This window comes from Trachinotus anak, unplaced genomic scaffold, assembly GCF_046630095.1.
Source record: "Trachinotus anak isolate AG129_WGS33_773 ecotype Australia unplaced genomic scaffold, CSIRO_AGI_Tana_v1 ptg000016l, whole genome shotgun sequence".
NCBI lineage: Eukaryota > Metazoa > Chordata > Actinopteri > Carangiformes > Carangidae > Trachinotus > Trachinotus anak.
The window spans coordinates 4,046,080-4,070,083 of NW_027273867.1; the positions used below are offsets into that span (position 1 = coordinate 4,046,080).

General features: G+C 41.5%; 2 protein-coding genes, 1 long non-coding RNA gene and 3 other non-coding genes across 7 annotated transcripts; 2 read left to right on the forward strand and 4 right to left on the reverse strand.

Moving 5' to 3' along the window:
- Positions 1–5,261: 5,261 nt before the first annotated feature.
- On the forward strand, positions 5,262–17,180 carry ctps1a (CTP synthase 1a). 2 transcript variants are annotated; one of them, XM_071501278.1, is made up of 19 exons: positions 5,262–5,438; positions 6,906–7,087; positions 8,867–9,037; positions 9,138–9,238; positions 9,386–9,502; positions 11,073–11,156; positions 11,996–12,076; positions 12,172–12,323; positions 12,442–12,574; positions 13,111–13,199; positions 13,285–13,379; positions 13,491–13,553; positions 14,927–14,970; positions 15,081–15,177; positions 15,273–15,328; positions 15,425–15,521; positions 15,646–15,790; positions 16,685–16,776; positions 16,857–17,180. In XM_071501278.1, the coding sequence occupies exons 2-18, from the start codon at positions 6,919–6,921 to the stop codon at positions 16,767–16,769; spliced, it is 1,779 nt and encodes a 592-aa protein (XP_071357379.1). In that variant the 5' UTR covers positions 5,262–5,438; positions 6,906–6,918; the 3' UTR covers positions 16,770–16,776; positions 16,857–17,180. The 2 variants fall into 2 exon arrangements, with proteins under 2 accessions (XP_071357379.1, XP_071357380.1); XM_071501279.1 differs by lacking the exon at positions 5,262–5,438 and adding an exon at positions 5,776–5,901.
- On the reverse strand, positions 17,177–19,384 carry LOC139634667 (uncharacterized). The gene is made up of 6 exons (XR_011694018.1): positions 19,291–19,384; positions 18,455–18,512; positions 18,150–18,202; positions 17,923–17,975; positions 17,628–17,700; positions 17,177–17,431 (listed from the first exon to the last, which is right to left on the reverse strand). It is a non-coding gene; the product is annotated as an uncharacterized lncRNA (long non-coding RNA).
- On the reverse strand, positions 17,500–17,575 carry LOC139634703 (small nucleolar RNA SNORD99). The gene has a single exon (XR_011694040.1). It is a non-coding gene; the product is annotated as a small nucleolar RNA SNORD99 (small nucleolar RNA).
- LOC139634695 (small nucleolar RNA SNORA44) lies at positions 17,747–17,878 on the reverse strand. Its single transcript, XR_011694032.1, has one exon. It is a non-coding gene; the product is annotated as a small nucleolar RNA SNORA44 (small nucleolar RNA).
- LOC139634701 (small nucleolar RNA SNORA16B/SNORA16A family) lies at positions 18,277–18,414 on the reverse strand. Its single transcript, XR_011694038.1, has one exon. It is a non-coding gene; the product is annotated as a small nucleolar RNA SNORA16B/SNORA16A family (small nucleolar RNA).
- A 552-nt stretch (positions 19,385–19,936) lies between the features above and the next one.
- rab42a (RAB42, member RAS oncogene family a) lies at positions 19,937–23,477 on the forward strand. Its single transcript, XM_071501280.1, has 2 exons — positions 19,937–20,357; positions 22,295–23,477. The coding sequence occupies exons 1-2, from the start codon at positions 20,143–20,145 to the stop codon at positions 22,734–22,736; spliced, it is 657 nt and encodes a 218-aa protein (XP_071357381.1). The 5' UTR covers positions 19,937–20,142; the 3' UTR covers positions 22,737–23,477.
- Positions 23,478–24,004: the final 527 nt, after the last annotated feature.

Here is a 24,004-nt window from a genome sequence, read left to right on the forward strand (position 1 = left end):
AGAGAACAGAAAACACTTTTCCTTCCTTCTTCATTACTTTGCAATTCATTGATGTTGATGTTTCCTGTCAGACACCAGCAGCCAAGCATTAAGCACCTTTTATAGTACAACTCAAGAATGTAATGGTATTTGGCAGAATTAAAGGAGATATTGCCTTTAAAAAAAACAAACTGTAAACTGTGCAGATAATCCACAAATTTACCCACAAATTAATCCCAAATTCAGGCTGGAGGTCACCTTAATATGTGCATATTTTTTGAAAAACAAATCAATTAAAGGTTTTTTGAGGTGTGATTTACCTTTTCACATTAACAAACCAAATGTTTTCAAGTGTAAATTAAGTAATGCTATTTTAAGGTTTTGTGGTACACTGAGTAATTCAGTAAGGAGAGAGATATTTTGAAGCATTAAAATCATTTTTAAAATTATGCAAGAAATATACATGTAATATGTGAATATGTAGCTATGGTAAGAGAAACCTCTTTTATGATATGAGTCAATGACAGTTTCTGGTATCAGCACATTACATGAACAAACCTACAGCTTGTATTGGTCTAAAGGAGGGTTGAGAACCAGAGAGGAGACAGTGAGCACGAGAGAGAGAGAGAGAGAGAGAGAGAGAGAGACATCATCACCATGGTGTAAGACAAAGTAATCTGCCCATCCCCCTTCACAGCTCTACTCCACTCTGCTGTGGGCTCACACTTTCACATGCAAAGGCAGTCCTCAGCACTAAACAGCAAACCCCCACATCATTACTAAAGCTTCAGTAAGACAGATCTAAATTTTCCACGGTGGATGAGTGGGATTAGGCTCACCATGCATGTGAAATGTGATGTATTAGACAGCATGATCAGACTGATCCAAGTGTTTGCCAATATAAACTGATACTGGTCAGACTTTTGCTAACGTGTAATCACAAACTGTCATTTTTACATTTCTGTTTTGTATGGTTTAAAGAAACAAGATACAACATGTTAATTAGTGATCTTTGGCAGATGTATTTTTGAGCTTGGGAAACAGCCAGGCTAACTGTCTCCTCCAATTTGCATGTTTTTGCCAAGACATGGCTACGCTAAACACATACTGACTTCAACTCGGTGCCAATCTCACAGATAGGTTTACATTGATCCCATCTCATAAGCATATTCCCAAAATGTTGACCTGTTCCTACTGTCATTTGTGTGGTCATTACACCCAACTGTTGTTCACTAAAAAAAAGATACAGCATGTAACTCCCACTAAAACTACAAATTGCCATTTTTATATTCTCATCCAAGATGGCTGCTCTTTGCATCAACAGAAATCAAAGCTGCAGTAATATACTGCTTATTATCTCTCGTTAAATCAGTCATACACACAACTGTGGACTTTTTATTACAGTGTTTGTGTGCACCAAGTACCGGCTAATATGTCGCTATCAGTATCAGGTATTGTAACAATAACAACAACAAGAAGCTTCTGATTTGTTCTACTGTACTACTATTTCCTTTAAAGAGTCAATGCAATGCTCTCACTGTGGATTTCAATTACAGCCTCTCATTATGGTTCAAAACTGTTGGCAGGATGACATCATTTGTTCTAAAACTGTTTGAAATCACTGTTGGAAAAAAAAACCCTCTGTTTTATGATTTGACAACACTGTGGTTAAAGTTTGGTTTGGTTTAGGTTCAAAAACAACTTTGTTAGGTTGAAGGAAAGATCACAGTTTGGGTTAAAATAACTACTTTGTTAAGGTTAGAGAAAAACTGTGGTCATGGTTAAAAGAAATCAATGTTGACTGCCGGCAGAAAACAGGAAGAAAACAGTGGTCATGGCAAAGTCTGACATTTTATTGACCCGTCCAGCAAACCTGGCCTCCTCCCTTTGTGGACTTTGTGGCTTCATAACGTCAGACTACTTCCCTCTTGTTCCCAAGAGTCTTGATTCCTTTAGCAGGTAGGGGGCTTTGCTATGACATAAACAAATGTCATTTTTGGTTTGTTTTTCTTGGAAGGACAGTCAGCATGGTCCGTAAAAATGTATTAGAATCTGTACCAGTCTTCAGTAACTGTATATGTATCCATTCTTCCATCCAGCCATTCATCTTCTGCTTTCTCTTATTAACAAGACAACGAGACGGCAACCAGCTCTCTGCCAAGACCAAGGTCAAACAACATGCAGCAGACTTCAGAGAAAAAAAAATAATTAAATAATACATATCTGCAGTAAAAATTAATATGTACTTTTCTGGTCCATACCGCATCCCTCCACCAAGTTCAGTGCAAACGAGTTCAGTAATTTTTGCGTAATACTGCTGACAGATAAACACACACAGATGAAAACACAACCTCCTTGGAGGAGGTGATAACCATATAATCACTCTTATTTTCATATTTGCTGCCAAGCACACATTACTGGTTCCTCAACAGATGTGAATCAGTGTGAGTACCTTTAATGTTATTACTATTATTTTCTTTTTTATTGGTGAAATGGTGGGACAAAAAATGACAAACATATATGACTAGACATGTAGCGTAGCAGATGTAGTAGACTGACACTAACATATGACATATTCGCTACCGAGTGAGTACTATTATTCAGGAAATGTTTCTGCAAATACCACCCATGTACTGCTATTCATTCATTTATTTTTATGATGCTTATGATGAGATAATAACGTCGTAAGACAGGAGTTAATAGGTCACCATGGTTACCATGTAACAATGGTTGGATTGACTAGTTATTATATCAGTTACAGACAGGGGAATTCATTCACATGAAAATGTCAAGGACTTTTACTATTACTAACATTGCTCTTGTGCATAAATTGCCAGCAAATGACAGCCACCATCATAGCAGTGTGAATGAAATGTGGATGTTGTTTTTTCACTCTGGACAGAGCGACGCCAGCCCCTGTGTCCAGGTTTATACTAAGCTAGGCTAAATGCATCCTGACTCCAGCCCTGGACATTAACGCACAGACGTAAGAGTGGTATCAACCTTACCAAGAACTCTTATAAAAAAAAAAATTTAAAAAAGGATTGTTTCCCAAAATGTTGAACTATTGTTTTTTTTTTTTAATGTACAATTAAGCACAGTCCAGCTGCGTCAGAACATTAGCATACAGCAAGGTGCACCAGCAGCAGATGCACACCCTGTAAGAGTATATGTTTCCATAAAATGAAGGCAGAACGGAGCGTTTTATCTCAGGCTGACCTGCCTCTCTGCCTGCTGCTTCTGTTACATCTCTAATAGGAGGAAATGGCTTGTGGTGAGGAGAGGATCCAGCCCTTCTGTGGGAGTTTAATTCAATCACAGCTCCGGTCAAAAATGAATTAAAACTCTCATTAAGCCCCCCTCCTGTGTTCCAGAGACTAAGCCGGCTGCTAAGGCTCACAAGTAGAAATTTGGGTGTTACAGGGAAGCATCAATCATCTCTGCAGTTATCTGTCTGTGAGTCAGCTATCAGTCACTAACTCCATCATTTTGTTATTTTAATTTGCAGTGCTCGCACTCACCCACACAGTGAACCCGATGAAACCAGCTGCAGATGATCCAAACAACAGTGGGCTACGTGGATGCCTTGTTGTTTAATCGGAGTCACAGTTTGACAAAATTGAGAGTGCAACGCTCTCTGCCTGGACTTCATATGTCACTGAGCACAATGAGGCTAATACACTGTGATCCACATCGCAGGGCCATTGACCTTTCCACAGTACACTATAACTAACCACTTTGGACTGTGGCCATTTATTATATGGAGCAGAGCAGCAGAATGTGTTGTTTTGTGCTAGGGAGAGAATGAGGAACTTGTGTGTTGTAAACTCACAGAAACAAAAAACAAAAAACATTTCTTTGCCTCCAAGCACTGTTGCAGGGCCAATTCAGTCTCCTTTTGTTGCTTCTGAGCAGCAGCTTACATTATCAGTGGAGTCACACTAGAGCATCATTACATCTACGATCAGGACACAGTGGCTCTGACACTGGCAGTTAACCTTATTCTGTTCTTGGGCTCATATAAATGTATTCTAGATATTTATTGTTTTCCTTACAAAAGGAAAGGCGTGAACAAATAATTTTTCTCACAGGTAACTTCAAGACTTGAACATCTTTATTTGCTGCCACTTGGAAATAAGAGATGAGTGACACATTGAGCTTTAAGCAAACATAATCTACTGCTGGGAAAAGCCTTTTACAATCTGTAAATCTAATCCAAACATGGAGTCTTCTTTATCAGCTGTCTAAAGGCCTTTAAACATGAAGAAAATGCTACTTTTTTTCCTTTCTCTTGCTCAACATGAGCTTTCAAATGTGAAACATGAGCTCCCCCTGCTGATTCAAAAATGGAAAGCTTGTTCCCCTCAGGTGCACATTATAATAAAACAAGAAACAGGAAATTGAGGAATTTGCTGATGGCAGAGATGCAGGTATTCAAATACTGTAGCGTAGGAGTTTTGGGGTACTTGTACTTCACTTGCATTTACATGTTAATGCCTTATTATTAATAAAACAGAAATGACACAAATAATAATACATCACTCTGAAAGGGGCCGTTAAAATTAGTACTTTTATTTTTGATACTTGCTCATTTTGCTGTTTGATACTTTGGACATTACTTGAGTAAATCTATTTTATATTACTTTACACTCCACCACAATTCAGAAGCAAATATAGTAGTTTTAATTCACCAGATTTCAAAAGATATACAGTATCTATACCAAAACATGCACGATACATATACCAAAAGACACAATGCATATATATATATATATATATATATATATATATATATATATATATAGAGAGAGAGAGAGAGAGAGAGAGAGAGAGAGAGAGAGCACAAATTTAGCTAAATTTAATCTTTACAATTACTAGGTCACTTGAATAACATGAATTTGTATTTTTTTTTCTTGTTTGAGCAGACTTAAATTCTTGCAAATATTTAGCCTCAAGTTTATTTATATTGTTACACAGACATGTTTCATATATACAACATCAGTGGATAATACTAGATAATACCGTTCATCTTTACTTTTAGATGGTAAATAGGATTTTATTTTTGTAGCAGGGTTTAGTGATGGATGGCCCCGAACTTCAAAATATCAATTTAACATTAAAAAAAAAAAAAAAAAAAGATCATTAAGATCAACTTATAACAACTGAATGCAAGTATGTATTTTTCCTTAAATTCGTGATTGTTCACATGTGGCCAAAGGCTCCGAGGCGTACCTGAAGGTAGCACAACGTTGTTAGTGTGTAATGATGTAGTGCAGCCCTGAGTCGTGGTCCATACACGTGTAGAGCAAATCTGACGATAGATGGGTTTGTAGGAAGGACCAGTCGGAAAAAGAGTTATTATCTGGGTCGAAATTTACTCTCTGACAAAATATCTTGTTAATATTTTTCGTCGTTTACGATTTGTTTTGAAGGGGAAGCTCTGGCTGAAGGATATTTTGGTAAGTTGAAATTTGATGCTGTGAAAAGAGCGGCTGTACACTAGTTAGCAAACACCGTGGAGTTACAAGCTAGACTCAATAGGTAAGGTCGACTTCCGGTCCAAAATCAAAATTAAATTATACTGAAAATACAATGCGCTCTAGCGTAGCAGTGTCATTATTTATATAAATGACCACAGGTAAGACGATTACATTTCAGACCGTTATGTTTATCTATTTCGTTATATAATGTTACCATGCTTTTTCATGTGAAGGTAAATAAAGAGCTAGCTCTTATTTTGAATGTACGGTTGGCTACTTTGGTCACATGTAGGTTTGCTAGCTTGATGAATTTGTTAGAACTGGAGAGCATGTTAGCCACCCTTCTCTTTTCAAAGACAGTAGCTTAAGCCTTAAGGAAGCAGTCGTGCAGCAACCTTTGAATTTGACCGCTTACCGCCACATATCCCACAGGATGCCATAGGTTTGTATGTCTGAGAGTAAATGCGATTTCACAGTTAACCGTTAGCCCAAAGCTAAATGCGCCTCGCTGTCGTTGACTTTGTCGACGGAGGCAGTTTGGACGGGCGGTTCGCTCGCTTGGTGTGTGATTGCCAAACGGAAGTAGAGAGTTCCCTCCCGCACGGGCCGCACTGTGTGAGTTACCAAGCACTCCAACTGTGCCATGCTCTGTGCAGCGGGAGGGGTGACAACCCTCGGAGCTCTTATCTTCGCAAATGCGTCTTAAATTTGGCGACCATCGAGTCCTCGGGCCGTTAATTGACCGGTGTTTTTAGGCGGCAATCATTTATTGTTTATTCCGCTTAGTCACCGTGGCAACAACTACTCGTGTCCTCGGTGTTGAACAAGGACATGGCGGTTTAGTCATTGTTTGGTCGGTTAAACCGCAAAATGCTGTTTATAGAAATGCTGCCTTCCCGTACTATAAGCTAGGACCTCCTCTAAAAGATTGATACCAGACATCCCAAAATCTGTTAGTTAATAGTCACACAGGCTGAAGAAGATTAATAAGTAAAAGTATTGTGTTTTATACAAAAGCACATTTTCTTTACATACATCCTAAATTCAATATACCCCCATAGTAAAATGTGCCTTTACAGAAGATAACATACTAGTAAACATGACAGTGTTGTGTTTTCCGATAACTTATCAACTCTTAAGTACACTTGGATCCACTAAATGCACCTTGAGTTCTTTCAGTCGCATCCTGTGGCCTTCATCATCAGAAGCGTTCCCCCTCCACACATGAACACCTGTTTGTCACCATTGTAACTGCTGCTCTTTGCCACGTTTTAAGCTCCATTTTTGTTTTGTATTCTTTGACCATGTATAGTTGGCTTTTAAAAATAAATCACACATACAGTGACTGTAAAATCAAATTTCCCAAAGCACAATAGAGTGCAAATGTTGGCTTTTATCCTCAGGGTGAACTGCTTTGCATGGATTTTCATCATTCAATCATTCCAGATTCCAGGGCACAATGATGAAGTACATCCTGGTAACTGGGGGAGTCATCTCGGGCATCGGCAAAGGCATCATTGCAAGCAGTGTGGGCACCATCCTGAAGTCATGCGGCTTACATGTGACTGCCATCAAGATTGACCCTTACATCAACATAGATGCAGGCACATTTTCACCCTACGAGCACGGTACGTGAGAGGAAGGGGTCATTCTGAGCGACTCTGGAAAGCCACTGGGCTAGAAGTGCACAGTGTTTCTCTGTTAATGATTGCAATAAGTCCCTTAACATCTTCATTGATATGGTAACAGCTATCAGGACCAGTAGTAATCATGCAAATTGCTTGCCCAGCTTTATCCATTCTCTATCTCCCACTGTTCTGGACTGTCTCCAACTTATCATCTTACAAGAGCTGATTGATTTAACTAAGAAGATGAAGCTGTCTTCTAGCCCTCTGGTTCCCTATTTTTAAAGATTTTACCAATTATTGGCTGTTCTGTATAGCAAATTGTTCATCGCCTACAGGTACCGTCCCTTCTTATTTTAAACATGCTGCTATCCAGCCCCTTTTAAAGACGCCTCGCCTAGCTCTTAACATACCCCAAAACTATAGGCCCTTTTCTAACCTTCCATTCCTGTCAAAAACCTTAGAGGAGGCTCACTGCTGCACCACAGAGACACAACGTCTACGTCAAGTTTCAGTCTGGATTTCGGAAACTGCAATCTACTTTCAGACAATATTTTAAAGTCCTCTGATGCGGGTGATTGTTCTGTAATAGTGCTGCTTGACCATAGATCGGTATTTGGCTCGAAAAGACCATCTTACTCTGATTAAGAGGCTACATTGACTGTGTGGGGATATCAGGCACTGCATTAGACCTATCTCTAACTTCTAACAGAAGTTTCGCAAAGTCTGACTCCTCTCCACTGTCTTGTGGGGTCCTGCAGGGTCCAGGTCTGGGGCCTTCTTGTATTTGCTGCCCTTAGATGAGATTATAAGTGAGGCTTTTAGGTCAGCTGAGTTCCCAGACTGATACACAGCTATCAGGGATTGGCCAGGGGAAAACTCTTTACAGCTCAATGCAGGCAAGACAAAGGTCCTGATTCTTGCCCTGGAAAAGAGCATTCCCTTGATTAAGCAAAGTCTAGGGCTTTTTTCCTCAACTTCCCACTCCAGCCTGCGTAATTTAGGCATTATATTCCACCAATTAAGCAGTTGACCAGATTTTTTTTTTTTTACCTAAGAAACATCAGTAAACTGAGACCAATAGTTTCAAATGCGTAATTAGAAATGCTCATGCTACATGATTTTACTGCCTCGCGTATTGACTGCTGTAATGCACTCTTCTCCTCCCTCAGTAAATCTGCCCTGGATTGTCTCCAGGCAGTCCACAGATAGATGGTCTCTTATCACACCCGTACTCACTTCCCTTCATTGTCTCCCTGTTACAAACAGAACCCAGTTCAATATTCTCACTCTTACATACAGAGCACTGCACCGCCAAGCCCCCTGCATATTTAACTGATCTACTCCACCCGTACTCACCCGTCGGCTCGCTCTCAGGTCAAATAAGTCGAACCCACTGTCTGTGTGGACCTGCACCTCTAAGGTTTGCCGATTCTGTGGAATCACTTCAAAAGCAGAAGACTCCACTGTATCCCTGTGCTGTGTGTTTGCTATGTAATTGCAGTTGGACAGATTTTATTTGTTTATGACTCTGTAAAGCATTTATATGTCTCAGTGTAGTTCTTTATGTTCTTTATTGGATGCATTATTGTCTCTCCCTGATGTGTTTTCTATGTTTTTGCACTTTGACTGATCTTAACTGTTGTTGGCTCTGTAAAGCACTTTGTGACTCATGTTTATGAAAAGTGCTATATAAATAAACTTTACTTATTTTGCACATTCATAATTAAAGGGCCACATGTTATGTCTGCAGCCTGATCGTGTTGCGCTCACTCTCTCCAGGTGAGGTGTTTGTGCTGGATGATGGAGGTGAGGTCGACCTGGATCTGGGGAACTACGAACGCTTCCTTGACATCCGACTGACCAGAGACAACAACCTGACCACGGGCAAGATCTACCAGTCTGTCATCAATAAGGAGAGGAGGGGAGACTACCTGGGCAAAACAGTGCAGGGTAGACTACTGCTGTTTACGTTTGAGAGAGGTCGTCATGCTGAAGAGAAATGGTGAACTAAGAGTAACCCTGTGTCTTTTTAAAATTTCTTTCATTCTAGTGGTGCCACACATCACCGATGCCATCCAGGAATGGGTTGTGAAACAGGCGGCGGTACCAGTGGATGACGACGATGTAGAGCCTCAAGTTTGTGTAATAGAGGTAAGCTGTGCAGTTCAGTTTGTCATATCAGAATGATTCAGGTTCCATGTTATATCGCACAGGGTCGTTTCCTCTTTGAAGGTTCTGCCCGAAGCTGAGGCTGCCGGCGGCGCGGCTGATAACATCTGTGTGTGTGTGTGTTTGCAGTTAGGAGGCACGGTGGGAGACATTGAGAGCATGCCTTTCATCGAGGCCTTCAGGCAGTTCCAGTTTAAAGTGAAGAGGGAGAACTTCTGCAACATTCACGTCAGTCTGGTACCACAGGTAAGAGAGCAACACCGTCAGGCCGAGCTGGTGGTATCTGACAGCTCATACGTCAGCTGGAACTAACTGTAAATACACACACCTGCACAACCTCAGTCACAGAAGTGTATCCCCTACACAAAAAAATTGAGAACTTGCAAGTTGAAATTTGCACTGAGGAGAGAAAAATCCTAAATTTAAATTCATATACTGTAATTCCCTATGTTAAATATGAAAGTTTAACCTTTATGTGAGTGGAACAGAATGTAAAATTTGTGAAGGAGCAAGAGGCAGGAACAACAGTGAGGTAACAACACGTTAGCTCATGAGCTCAACAAGGTCACGTGTGAGGACTGAGACAGAAGCAGGTATGAAGAGAATGCTGTCATATTCAGGCAAAAAATATTGGGTGTGTGGGTGGTGCTACAGGAGTGGTTTGTAAAGGAAGATACGAGACTTTTCCTGTGTCAGCCATGATGTCTCTGTATGTGAGTGTCACTTTAACTGTGGCTGCCAGATGATGTTCAACATAATGTGTTGCTGTGTGTACTTGTCTACACATACAGAAATGTAACATAAATGTACATATAAAATAAAAACATATGTAAAAATTTGATATGACACCCATTACATGTTGGAACAAGTTCATATATTAACATACATGTTTAGCTCATATAAATATGTATGTTTATGTATATATGCTTATATTGTTGACATAAATATATATCCAACCCACAGCCTGTCAGTATATGTTAATATAGTATACAGTATGGTTCAAAAGTCTGAGACCACTTTCCCAGACTGGGAAGATGGACATGTTTAAAATAAAAACATATATAAACATATAGAATTTTTATTTATGTATCACAAAATGTTAGAATGTTACTATGAGTATTTCATATATGCTATAAACTTATATCTTCATGTATCCAGAGGATGTGTATATATATGTAATAATAGTATATAACCCCTGTATAATTGACATATATGGCAGTATCATTCCCTATATAGGGACATATATGCCGTATATTACATTTCTGTATATAAATTAACTTAATTAGTAAAATCTAAAATGATTATTTGATTATAAATCACTTAAATCACTACCTATTTTGATAAGCCAGTGATTTTTAAATTATGAATTAAAAATGCTAAACACTCCAGCTCACTTAGTGTAAAGTTTGTTTGATGAGGACAGAAGTTCTAGTAGCCTGACTATGTGACCTCATCATGACAACTACTAAAAGGTGATTAAAACCTTGCAGGGAGGAAGGAAGAGGACGACTTTTCCAAATAAGGTTTGTTTGTAGATTGTCAGACTCAAACAGGAAACAGCTGCTGTAAATGTTCTGTTATTCCCGAAAAATCACCACAGAGCCGACAACTTGTATTCTCTCGATAAACTGGTTTCAATATTGGCAAATGCATTGTGGGATTTTTTTTGTTGTTAGTTTCTTGTGTTTTGATGTAAATCAGTGTTTCTTCTGTTTGTGTTACATGTTATATTTTTGCAGATGCACAGACAGAGGGTGAGCAAACAGGTTCTTTACAGCCAGTTTAATGTATGTGTTGTCTCTGTTGTTGTGTCCAGCCCAGTGCAACAGGAGAGCAGAAGACCAAACCAACACAGAACAGTGTCCGAGAGCTGAGAGGACTGGGTTTGTCCCCTGACCTGGTGAGTCATGCTGTTGAACATCAGTGTGTTTTCATGAGTCAGTGGCATAAAAAAATGTTTAAATATAAAACAAAGTGTTTCCAACGTCATGGAATTTAGAGTGGTCCACTCCAGATATGGAAGCTGGTTGTTCTGTGGAAGGCCTGACTGTTACATCCAGAACCTCGTGACCTAAATCACAGTGACATTTTGGGGTGACAAAGTGTTTCCAGGATGGCAATATCCTGCTGAAACGTTTTAATTTAAAAGAATAGATTATGCCGTTCACTTGGTATCAATGGCACAAAAGAGCCTAGAAAACTTTTCCCATACACAACACCACCACCATCACCAGTACCAGCCTCTAACCTTTAATACAGGACATACGGGGTAATGTTTCCAAAACAAGACTTTTTATTAGCTTACTGTGAGAAATATGAATCTGTTTTCCTCCATAAAACTACTATCTCCACTCAGGATCTCTGGAGCTCAACCAGAGTGACCATCAGGTTCTTGGTCACCACAGCGTCACAGTGCCATAGCAAAGTGTCTGAATACTTGTGTCAGTGATATTTCAGTACAAAATATGGATTTAAATGACTTCAGCATAAGACTGCAACATAAGAAAATGTGAAAAAGGTGAAGGGGTATGAATACTTTCTGAATGCACTGTACTTTAAAAAAAAAAAAAAAAGCTGTTGCCCCAGTCCTTCATATGACACAGTGTGTAACACTGTGTCATATGAGGTGATAACATGGTATCTATGCTATCAATGCTCTTATTCCCACCTCCATCCTGTTTGTGTTTTGCCATGTAAAATCATTGGATCATTGAATTTTCTCCTCGTCTTCGCCAACAGATCATGTGTCGCTGTTCCACCGCTTTGGACAACTCTGTTAAAGAAAAGATCTCCATGTTCTGCCACGTAGAACCTGAACAGGTAGATCACCGCGGCTGACATGCTTTGATCGTTTCACATCTGACGAGCCCCGACTCTCTCTGCGGCGCTGAACTCACTGACCTGTCTCGTTCCAGGTCATCTGTGTGCAGGACGTGTCGTCCATCTACAGAGTGCCGTTACTGCTGGAGGACCAGGGAGTGGTGAGCTACCTGAGCAGGAGGCTGAATATGCCCATCGAGGCCCGACCCAGGAAGATGCTGACTCAGTGGAAGGAGATGTCTGACAGGTGAGTCCGCAGTGGCTGGAAACAAACTGCTCCTCTGCTCTTCTCTTCTGTCTGTGTGACTTTTACTCCAGGTCTGGTTTGACATGGTTTAAAGCTAACATACATGTCGTCGCCACAGGTCAGACAGACTGCTGGAGCACTGCTCTATAGCGCTGGTCGGGAAGTACACCAAGTTCTCAGACTCTTATGCTTCTGTTATCAAGGCGCTGGAGCACTCAGCCCTGGCCATCAGTCACAAATTAGAGGTTAAGGTACGTAGACAATGTTGATAACCCGCACTGATCATGATTGCATTTGTATTAATCTGCTTAAAGTGATAGTTCAGGTTATTTGACACAGAAGCTGAGTGATGAGCTGCTGTGGACTTGGCCATCTGCAAAAGCATGTTTTAAACCAGTTTAAATTATGCTCACAGAAAAAAAAGCTAATATCAGTTTAAGTTTGTGCTTTATTTGCCATCAAACAGCCCTTTTCTCTTGGCACTACAGTTTGTGAACTGTTGACCTACTAGATTACTACACACAAGTGATAAAATACTCAAAATAAAGCCTACAACTAGTAATAGCTTTTTTTTCACTAGGCATTTTTTAAAGTGGCTAAAATCTTTTTAAAGATGGATCACTTTAATATGTATTGATGACACGTTCGAGATGTAATAAGGTGTGAAGTTGCTCTTTTAAGAGGAACTACATCCTGGCTGTAGATCCAGCAGTTGCTTCATGCTCTGGAAAAATATCTTAAACTTTTTAGACCCACCACCTAAAGTTTGCACGTCTCATCTCTTCAGTACATAGACTCAGCCTGTTTGGAGCCAAGCAATCTGCAGGAGGAACCGGTGAAATACCACGAGGCATGGCAGAAGCTGTGCAGTGCTGAGTGAGTCCTGAGGTCTCATTTCTGGAGGTAATACAACCCGGACTTTAGATTTGTAGTTTAATAACTGTTTTCCTCTCCTCCTCAGTGGAATCCTGGTTCCTGGAGGTTTCGGTGTCAGAGGAACTGAAGGAAAGATTCACGCCATCAACTGGGCGAGGAAACAGAAGAAACCCTTCCTAGGTACAGGATAGCTACCGTGATACTGCATGATCACACTGTTTTAACATTATCTGACTTTATAGATACTGCGATGGAAACCGTATGTACACATTGGCTGTGTTGTTTCTGCAGGAGTGTGTCTTGGAATGCAGTTGGCGGTTTGTGAATTTGCCAGAAACACGCTTGGCTGGAAAGGTAGGTCTCCCATGCAGCAACACAGAGGTGCAGTATTGTGTATTTATACATTAAAGAAAACCTATTTACTTCTCCTGTTTGATCATAATTCCCACCACAACGGGAAGGCTTGAGGATCCACTGTAGTAATGGCAAAGACAGAAATGAATTTAACCTTTGTGCCTTTATAAGCTGGTCATGTGGTTGTTGTGTACCCTTCTGTGCCCTGTGACAGATTGTTGTCAAAGGCAGAGGAGATCATTCCAAAGAAACAAAATACTTTTAGTCCCAGTACAGTGAACAAGTTGTTATTTCTAAATAAACAAAATTTAGTATTTTTCCAAAATCATTTTCCTGTCTACAAGTTTGTTGCCCACATCGCACTCAGTTTTACACTTCAGTGAGAACAGATGTTGAGCCTAACTAGATTGATATTAATACATTTGGTGTGTTGACTGGCTTTCCAGTAATTAGTATAAATAATAAAAATACAATTATGTACATATGTTTGTATTTGCCTATGCTACATTCTGGCCAGTAGATGTCGTACTGTTATGAGATAACACAGTCCTTCATTAACAGCCAAGTGGACAGTACAAAGAAAACTGAAAAATGCTAATATCAAATAATTAAAAAATAGATATATAAATAATATAATATGTACAATTAGATATTTAAATAAAACAAAAATAGCAGCAGATAAGGGATGTAAGTTAACATGAAGAATCAAAATATGAACTTTTTCTCGAACCATTTTGCTGGAATGGATCAGTGCTTCACGAAGCTTCATCTCAACATCACTACTCATCACAATCACTGTGGAGTAACAGCATTAAAATACACTTTAGGTGATGCAAGTGAAATGCCAGTGAACAGCTTGTTTGGACAGCTCGATTATAATAGAAACATATTTGTTCCCTCAGACGACTGAAAAACATGACTGACGCAGATTTTGAAAAGATAGCCATGCAGTGAATTTACACATTTAGGTGTTCAACAGTCACCTCTACTGGAGGGGTCCTTGAGGGGGTTCCTGAGGGTCCCCAGCAAAAGGGGGAGTAATTTATTTTCACTATAATTCCATCCAAAGGCAACGTGTAATGTCACAGAATGTGTGACTGTTTTGGTCGTGGGTTTCAAACACTTTCTGTAGTAAAACATCTAAAAGCGAAAATCTTATGAGATTTTGGGGGGGGGGGGGGGGGGGGGGGGGGGTCTGTGGTCTAATTTGTGTCCGTTTAGGGTCCTTCATGTGAAAAGGTTTGAGAACCATTGTCCTAGGTGATGTCCAGTTCCATGTTAGACACCCATACTGATATAAACGTCAGTAGCAGTGGCCAGTGACTATATTCCAACATACAGTAACTAACTGCATGGCTTTGTTTTGTACTTAGATGCCAACTCAACAGAATTTGACCCAGAATCAAAGCATCCTGTGGTGAGTTCTTTTTTTTTTTTTTTTTTTTTAATTAAATCCACAAACGATCTGGTTGTAATTTGATCTGAAAGAAGTGAATTTACCTAAGATTCAATCTTTAACCTTTGCAGGTGATCGATATGCCAGAACACAACCCGGGGCAAATGGGTGGCACAATGAGGTTAGGGAAGAGACGGACCATATTCAAGAGTAACACCAGCGTATTGCGTAAGAAAAACTTTAAATTCACTGTGAACCAATGGTTGATGTGTTTGTTGCGTCTGATTCTGGATTTGGTGCTTAGAGCTGTTTCTGTATTCCAGGCAAACTTTATGGAGACGCAGAATACGTGGATGAAAGGCACAGACATCGCTTTGAGGTATGCAGACCACTCAGTTCGGCGGCAGCGTTAGAAACATTGTTTACAGTGGAGTGGGTGTTTTTTTTTTTTTAACTGCGTGTTGTTCTTGTGCAGGTCAATCCTGAGCTGACGAGTCACTTTGAAGAGAAAGGCTTCCGCTTTGTGGGTCAAGACGTAGAAGGGGAGAGGATGGAAGTCATAGAACTGGATGGTATTGAGAATCAAACACTGATTTGTTTTTTTTATTGTGGATAATAGCGTTTTATAGTCAGGACGTTTTTCCGCTACAATCCTCTACATAGTCCGTTTTCTAAAATGTCATCCTCTATTTTCAGATCATCCATATTTCATTGGAGTTCAGTACCACCCAGAGTTCACCTCGCGTCCCATAAAGCCATCCCCCCCCTACCTTGGCTTGCTGCTGGCCGCTGCCGGGAAACTGCAGAGCTACTTACAGAAAGGCTGCCGTCTGTCTCCACGGTAAACACACAGCATCACGTCTCATCTCAACACTTGTTTTTACTCCCATTTTTCATGAGTTAGAATAAAAGATGTGAGATTTTGTCCACACACACAGGATTTATTTCTCTTTCATTTTCTTCTCAGATGTGTTTAAATCTGTGTTAGCGAGGATTTCTCCTTTTCCAAGATCAACCATCCTCCTGACAGATGTGTCGTATCCAGATGCTGATTACACAGCATGATTATTGCACAGGTGTTCCCTGGGTTGGTCCAAATTAAACAGCACTTTAAAATGTGCAGTTCTATCACACACACTTCCACAGATGCTGCACGTTTTGAGGAAGTGTTCACTCGGTTGCTGAATGTCCACCAGAGCTGATGACCATGAAATGAGTGAGTGGTCATCTCACTACAATAAAAGGTCTCCAGAGTCGTTTCCGGGAGCGTGGCCGTACATCCACCCAGCCTCTCCCTCACCACTGAGCATGTTTGTGATGATCTGGATCTGTGTGTATGACAGTGTGATCCTGGGCCAAGATTCCACAGGGCCACAATCAACCAACCAAATCAGCTCTGTGCAAAGATGTGTAGCCAGTGGTGGTCGCACCAGATACTGACTCATTTTCTGATCCACGTTCAGTACTTAGTAAACGTCTTATCAAAATAAAACTGCACATTTTAAAGTGCTGTTTAATTTTGACCAGCCCAGGGAACACCTGTGCAATAAGCATCTGGATACGACACATCTGTCAGGAGGATGGATGATCTTGGTAAAGTAGAAATGCTCACTAACTCAGATTTAAACATCTGAAGATTTAAGAGAAATAAATCCTGTGTGAAAAAAAATCTTATCTTCTGTCTTTGTTCAGTATGCAGATTTTTTTTTTGACAGCTGTATTTTCTTTGACACAGGGACACATACAGTGATCGAAGTGGTAGCAGCAGCCCAGACTCTGAGATATCAGAACTGAAATTACCTTCCATCTCAAACGAATGACTTAGAGGTACAGAAGAGTCTACTTCCTATTTTCTGTAGTTGTATGTAACTGGGTCAGTAAACTCTAACTTGTGTTCTGTGTTGCAGATGCTCTGGACTTCTCGGGAAGTGTACTGTCAGATTTCCTGTCATTGCAGCATTGACTTGAGGCACCTGTAAATGAAGTTTGGGAATTCCAGGACTGAATGACGTTGCTATTGCAAGACTCAGGAATTGACATTTAATGGCGTTTTTGTCATGTGTAAGAGCTGATACCACGATCAGATTTCTAACCCCCCCTCTACAGCTATACTGTTGTGGCCTTATTGTAATTAGCTACTGCTATATTGACTGAACCATTTGCAGCTTCTTCAAAGTTCCTTAATATGAATGTAAGATGGAATATAAATAAAAAGGGATTCCAGTAATTGAGTTCTTTTGACATTTTATTAAATGACATATCTTCAAACTTTACATTTTTCCCTTAATGAAACATTTGCCACTTAAATGTTCATGACCATTGGCAGTTTTTACAATGAAAGCTTCCTCAAAAAGGTGCAGTTAAATTCAGTTACAGTAAAAACTGAGTGTGGACATCTAATTCAGTCACTTTTCTGCACAGCATGCAGCAGGTCACCCAGACAGGTTAGGATTCTCAGCTGCTCACCAACGTGCCACTGTGTCTGAAATTTAATAAAAAAAAAAAAATTTTAGAACAATTCAAGAGCCTCCTCTTAACACATTAGCATAGGGCTGATCTCAGTCCCATATCCGCAAGCTTCATCCAACAGTCCTCATTATATTAAATGTGGTCATCATAGATCAGATAAACTTCAGCACTGGGTTTTTTTTTTTTTTTTTTTTTTTTTAAATACACACCTTAACAAACCAGGAAGGTGAGAGCCCGCACAGCCTGAGGATACCAGACTTTAGATCATGAGCCGAGTGATGCCTGAAGAAACAGATTCTGTTAGGATCATAAAAACATCTGGCAGAACATCTGTAGGACAGCTGAGTGGCTGCAGATGGCAAAAAAGGGCCACAACAGTCAAAGACCACCCCATTTTCTTGCATGCACTTGGAGAACCTTGGACTACAAAACAAGTCCAGGTCCTTAGGATTGCATGCTGTAAACTTGTACCTCAAATTTACACGGTAATATATTAAAATTCACCTTGACATGAGCTGTCCTCATCCAGTCACTGTTTGGTCAGCCATGTGGGTCCCCTGAAGAGAGTAGAGTTAGGTCAGGTTCATTTTGGTATCTATAACTACCCATTTGAAAACTCTTAGGAAGTGTGGCTCAGTAAAATAAAGTGTCTCAATCAGACTTAATGTCAGTGAGGGCAAGTGTGTCGTCACAGCCAGGATTATTTATTAGAGATGTGTCTCAAAAGTTACCTGTAGGCCAGTGGTTTCTGTTTAGTCCTTTTGCTTTCAGCAAAACCCATGACCTGCAGAAAGATGGGTGAGAAGTATTAGACATTTATCTTTGGTACGTTGATCAATTAGTCCTAGACTGCAGACCAAGTGTCCTTCCCCTAAATGTTGCTGGAGCAGTTATTTTTTAAACTGAACAGCGACCGTCGGTGAAAGTCTTCATCTGGGCTTCCGTTTGACCGTTCACTGCTACAGGAGAGCATGAACGGCTTCGATAGGAGCCTGATTTAGAAAGGGCGACCGTGTGAAGTCATGATGTAACGTACCTGCGCTGTATGCAGACACCCATGGTTGGAGACGCTGGACACCAGGTACTGGTTCAGTCTGTAGAGAGGAAAAACAGATGGTCCACATTAAGCCAGCTAAATCAGAGATCCAGTAAATCCGGATTTTATAGATTCATTCCCTATTAAACAGTGCGGTATGGAGTGCTAGGTACAACACGGGAAATACGCTGACTATAGGCAGCTTTGCGCATATATTTGATATTTTACATACGTTTTGATGCAGTAACCCTAACTTGATTGGAGGTAAAGTTAGGTAGCATTAGCTCCTCCGAGGCTAGGCCTTGACAAGGCGCCGTAAGCTTCAGGAGGCCCACATAGCGGCAGAATGTTTATGGGGGAAAAAAATATGGTAACGCTGAACACAAACCACAGTCGTGCACCGCTACAACACAGCAGTGACAGTGGGCAGGGGAAGATACTGCGTGCGCCGCTGTGGGAGTGAGGAGCTCGGACACGTGGTCCACACGGACCGGGCCGTCACCTCACTTTAGCTGCTGCTGAGCTCTGACCTAGCCCGGGCGAAGCATTTCTAATTCCAGTTATAAAACGTCATAGCACAACGTGGTTTCATGGTCACACGTTAAATATATTTCTGTGGCTTCAGGTTGAAGCATTACCCGCCCCGCCTGAACACAGCAGGCTACATGCTAGCATTCGTTTGCCAAACCGCTAGCGCACCGCTGAAGCTAGCCAATCACTCGGTGACATTAAACTCCACTTTTCAGAGGTCAGAGGCGCACAAGTTATTGGAGACAAAACAATATACATCAACATGTGAGTTCCTCGTCAGAGAGCAGGACTAGCTGAGGCCTTACCGGACTTCTCTGCAGCCTCGCTCCTCGCCTCAGGGACGACAGGAAAAGGAAGAGGGAGGGAGGAGGGTCCCGTTGCTTTTATAGACGCTGGCGCCAGGCTGCTGCCCGCTGATTGGCCCACATTACTCACGCGGACCAGTTGCATGACGGGATATGTATTCATTCAAGATTTTTACGAGCCGTTGTTGTCTTTTAGCTTTATTGTCACGTACACACATTGGTTTGCCGGCGCAAAGGGAGATTTTCCAGCACACCATGCTGTGCAGGCTTCTCGGGAGAGGTTGGGATGGACTGTCTTGTGCATAAAGAGAGAAATACACGTGGAAATACAGTGACTTCAGGACCACGGACAGCACCTGCTTCCTGCCACTGACCCGCCGCGCTGCATCCATAGCGCACAGTCGCCAAACACCGCTCTCACATGCCGACATTTCAAGGTTCCTGAAACAATGAACAGAACTTCACTCATAAAAATGAAATTCCTACTGCAAAAGCAGCCGCCTTATGACTAAGTTAGAGCAGATATACATTTACCCATTTATTCTGCTTTCTTGTATTAAATGGATTTAAATCAATTTGGATTAAAGTCCATTTTTACCTCTGACCCTTTCGTAACACACAGTTGCCTCATTCACACTACAGCAAGGTTGTAATATCGCGGAGTGGAGCAGAGGTAAGTCCGTCACATGACTCCTGCGCTCGCTCTCTGCTCCGCGTCTCCTCCTCAGCGAGAGGCAAAGCAGCAGGAGCCGCAGCGGCCGCCGGGGCTTCATGTAAACACGCCGCGCTCAGGGCTTTGTTTCACACACACACACACACACACTCCGCTGATATCCCCCTACTAGTCATGCCATGGATATTTTGTGGCAATACCAGTTCAGGATCATTTTACTCGGGGACTCGACAGTGGGGAAGTCGTCGCTGCTGAAGCGCTTCACGGACGGTATCTACAGCGATGTGGCGGATCCCACGGTCGGGGTGGATTTTTACGCCCGCTCGCTTGATATCGAGCCCGGGGTGAAAATAAAGCTTCAGCTCTGGGACACGGCTGGCCAGGAACGGTTCAGGTACGAAAGGGGAGGAAATGAAGCTCAAATGAAAAACCACTCTGAAACTGAATATAACGATCTTTGTCGTTAAATAATGGAGGGGCCTAGGGTCGCTGTCGTGTTTATAAAATGAAGCCGTTTGAATGAAATCAGGGCCATTTCCTCTCTCATTGTGATGTAACGAGGTGAGTGTGGACAGTGGTGAAGAGGGTCAGGAGAAGCTTACACAGGCCTCGATCTTATGATGCACTGGCCTGTATACATATGAAAATCCAGTCGCATCATTGCATTGATTCACGGATGATGGGCAGCCTCCTCATCTTTAGGCCCCAGTTTGATTCCCTCAGATAGCACAGTCACCAAGGCAACACAGAAGATGACAGCTCCATATCCAAATCTAGTTTTGCATCCAGCTGCCCTGTTGCTTGTTCTGTTTCATGTGTCCTCGCTGTCGTGGTTAATTTCCTTTAAAGCCCTCCTCTGTCTGGAGAAGCAGCTCTTGCTCTTAGATCTGCTTTCTCTTTTGAAGCTCAAGCTTCTGAGGGTGTTTTCCTCAGGCTTCACCTCGCTTCTGTCTCACTGGGTCTGGCTGTGAAGTATTTGTGTTTGTGAAATAAACAGTGTTTTCTTTTTCAGCCACCATGAGAATGGGTTACATGTGTAGCCTTGTATGTGGGTAAATATGTGGGCTATACAGTATGGTTGTCCCAAGTGGGCAACTCCCTCTTTGGGAGCCCCAGATATCCAATGTTTACTGTCTGGTTTGAGTTCATTTGATTAATTTCACAGTAATTTCACTAAGAGCCTCAGCCAGGCAATTAAAAGCCCCTGAATATGAACCAGTAAATCACTTTATAACCGGAATGATGACAACCTGAAGCCAGCTCCTGTGCTTTTACATCATTTTGAGGCACTTACTCCGAAAGGGGCCCCTGTGTAAAAACCTGGTTTTAATAGGCTGCCTTTTATATTTCAGTTGATATTGTGCATGTATGGTGCATATTCCAAAGTACATCTGTTAAATAAAAACAGACACGCCTACCCCTCTGCGCGGGGTATACCAGTACAGGACTGGCTGGTTTTAGGGGGATCTGGGCAAAACAGAATTAAGCTGCTATTTGAAGTCTAAAGAGTGCGCTGTACTTTGTGGGTAGTTAAAGGCAAAAGAATACATACACTATGCCCACAGCATGAGTGGGCTGGGGGTCAACAGGGGTCTGCAGCTCATTTTTGAACTGTAGGTTACTTTGGCCTTGGATTTGCACCTCACAATGGGATGACTGTCTGTAAATTAATTCAACTTTATCTAAAGTACTACATTAGTTCCAGTATCTGTTGTGGAAAATCTGTACTGAAAAAAGAAAAACAATCTTCGCTGGTTGTGTAATTTAAGCAAGTTTCTTATCAGAATATGGATCTTGTCAAAGCTGTAGTTTGAGAGATAGACTTGAGTAAAAAAAACTTGAGACTTGAATTGGACTTGTGCGCTGTGAAACTTAACTCTCTTGAGACCTTAGGCAAAAACATTCAAGTCTCAAGTTTTGACTTGGTAAAATCCCAGAGCAGTAGAAATAAATAGGACATATGCAAATATTCAAGTGTTGTACCATTTCTGCGGTCAGACACCTGAAAGAATTAGAGCTTGACTCACAAGTTGCTTACGAACATTTGTTAATTTACTTGGGCTTTTTCTTGACTCTTTCAAGTCTTGCCCTGAGACCAGCCTTCACAAGACTTGAGACTTGACCTAGACTTGTTTTGACTGATTTGAGGCTTGACTTGGACATGTGTCAAATGACTTGAGACTTGGATCAAAAGGCATAAAAACAACTGCGGGTCTTGTAATGAAGGATTTTGGCATATTGATTGAAGTTGTGCAAGTCAGATGTTTTCCTGTCTTTGTCAAAGATGATTTTTTCTCTCATTGACTAACATATCACCTGTCTGCCCACCAGGTCCATCACAACATCATATTACCGCAACTCTGTGGGCGGGCTGCTAGTTTTTGATCTCACCAACCGCAAAACCTTTGACCATGTGAGGGAGTGGCACAAGGAGGTGAGTGAGCACATCCTGCCTCACCACATGGTCTACATCCTCATCGGCCACAAGAGTGACCTCAATAAGGACCGCAAGGTGACCCGAGACGAGGCGGAGCAGCTGGCGGCAGAGCTGGGCATCCGCTACGTGGAGACGTCGGCCAAGTGCAACAGCAACGTAGACCGGGCCTTTGAGCTGCTGACCAGAGACATCTATGAGCTGATGAAGATGGGGGAGATCGTCACCCGCGACGGCTGGGATGGCGTGAAGAGCGGCCTCACTGCCAAGGTCCTCTACCCGGCCGAGGATGAAGAGGAACTAGCTACCGCAGTAGCTGAAAAAGGCTGCCACTGCTAACTGAGAACCCTGTGTCCACACACTGTCCTGTCACACTGAGAGCTTGCCTCGTCCCACTGCTGTTCATTAGAAACAAGTCACTCAGGCTCAGCACCCTGTGATATCATCACCCATCACTCCTTCACCTTGTGCTTCGTGCCCTCTCTGTCTGTGGGACATGTGGGATTCGTTTCGAACAGGGGGCTAGTGTACATCCTGATGTGTATCTTACAAGCAAGTTGTATCTCTAAGTCTATATGGTGTAGAGTGGGCCAAGCTGTTGTTGGCCTTGTTAGATTCGGAAAACGCAGAAAGGATGCAGAGGTGATCAGTTCTTGGGAGAGAGTGTAGCCAATAGTCCTTTTCATAGCACTGGAGGCAATGTACTACTGAGGATCCCGGAGGTACAGATAAATCCATGGACTATGGCGTACTGTGGTCTGGCATCACACCCATTTCATATGGCACTATTGTGGGTGTGTAACTGTCAAAGTTTGTGCAATGCTTTGCCTGCAATCCTACGTGACTGTAATATTGTACATAATAGTGAACTCTATAGAAATTAAAGCTAAAAGGTCACTAAAAGCTATTTAATTGATAGTGTTAACAGACACAGTGCACTCTACAGTAAGTGTCACCATTTGAAATCAATGTGCTCCTCCGGCTACTGTAAGCTCTATGTACACTTAAGCCAAACCGACCGACTCTTTGATCATTCTGTGAGTGATGTTTTTGTAAAAAAAAAAAAAAAAAAAAAAAAAATAGAGATTACTTTAGTTAAGGTGTATACATAAAGATAGGCCACTGTAATTATGGTAGGTCAAATTTAGGCATTTGTATTATAGTATCAACAGGAGCAAGACATCAAGTACTGTATGTCAGAGATTCATCTCTCAGTCATAAGACCTTTAATTATGTCGCCAGCATTAGTAAAGATGTGTTTGATTACGAACAAAAAGGAGTGTGAGTTTCACCTGCTGCTTAGCTAAACAACTACTTCTTTCATTCAATGCTCAATCCACAAAAATAACATTACATTCAGGCCTGAGGTGGCGATAAATGCCGACTCACTAAATCCACTAGCATAGATTGATGTGTTGTTTACTTTACGTTGTGAACTAGAGGTGTCAGTGAGTAGGAAATGTGGGAGTTAAAGCTGGCTTCAAAGTAGAAAACCTGGGCATGATTTGTCAAACCTGAGGATGCCACATTAACAAGTCTTTGCAAAAGCTAACTCAGCAGTCAGCTGGTTTTGGCAAGGGAACTTTGTCACATGACATTTCTTCCTT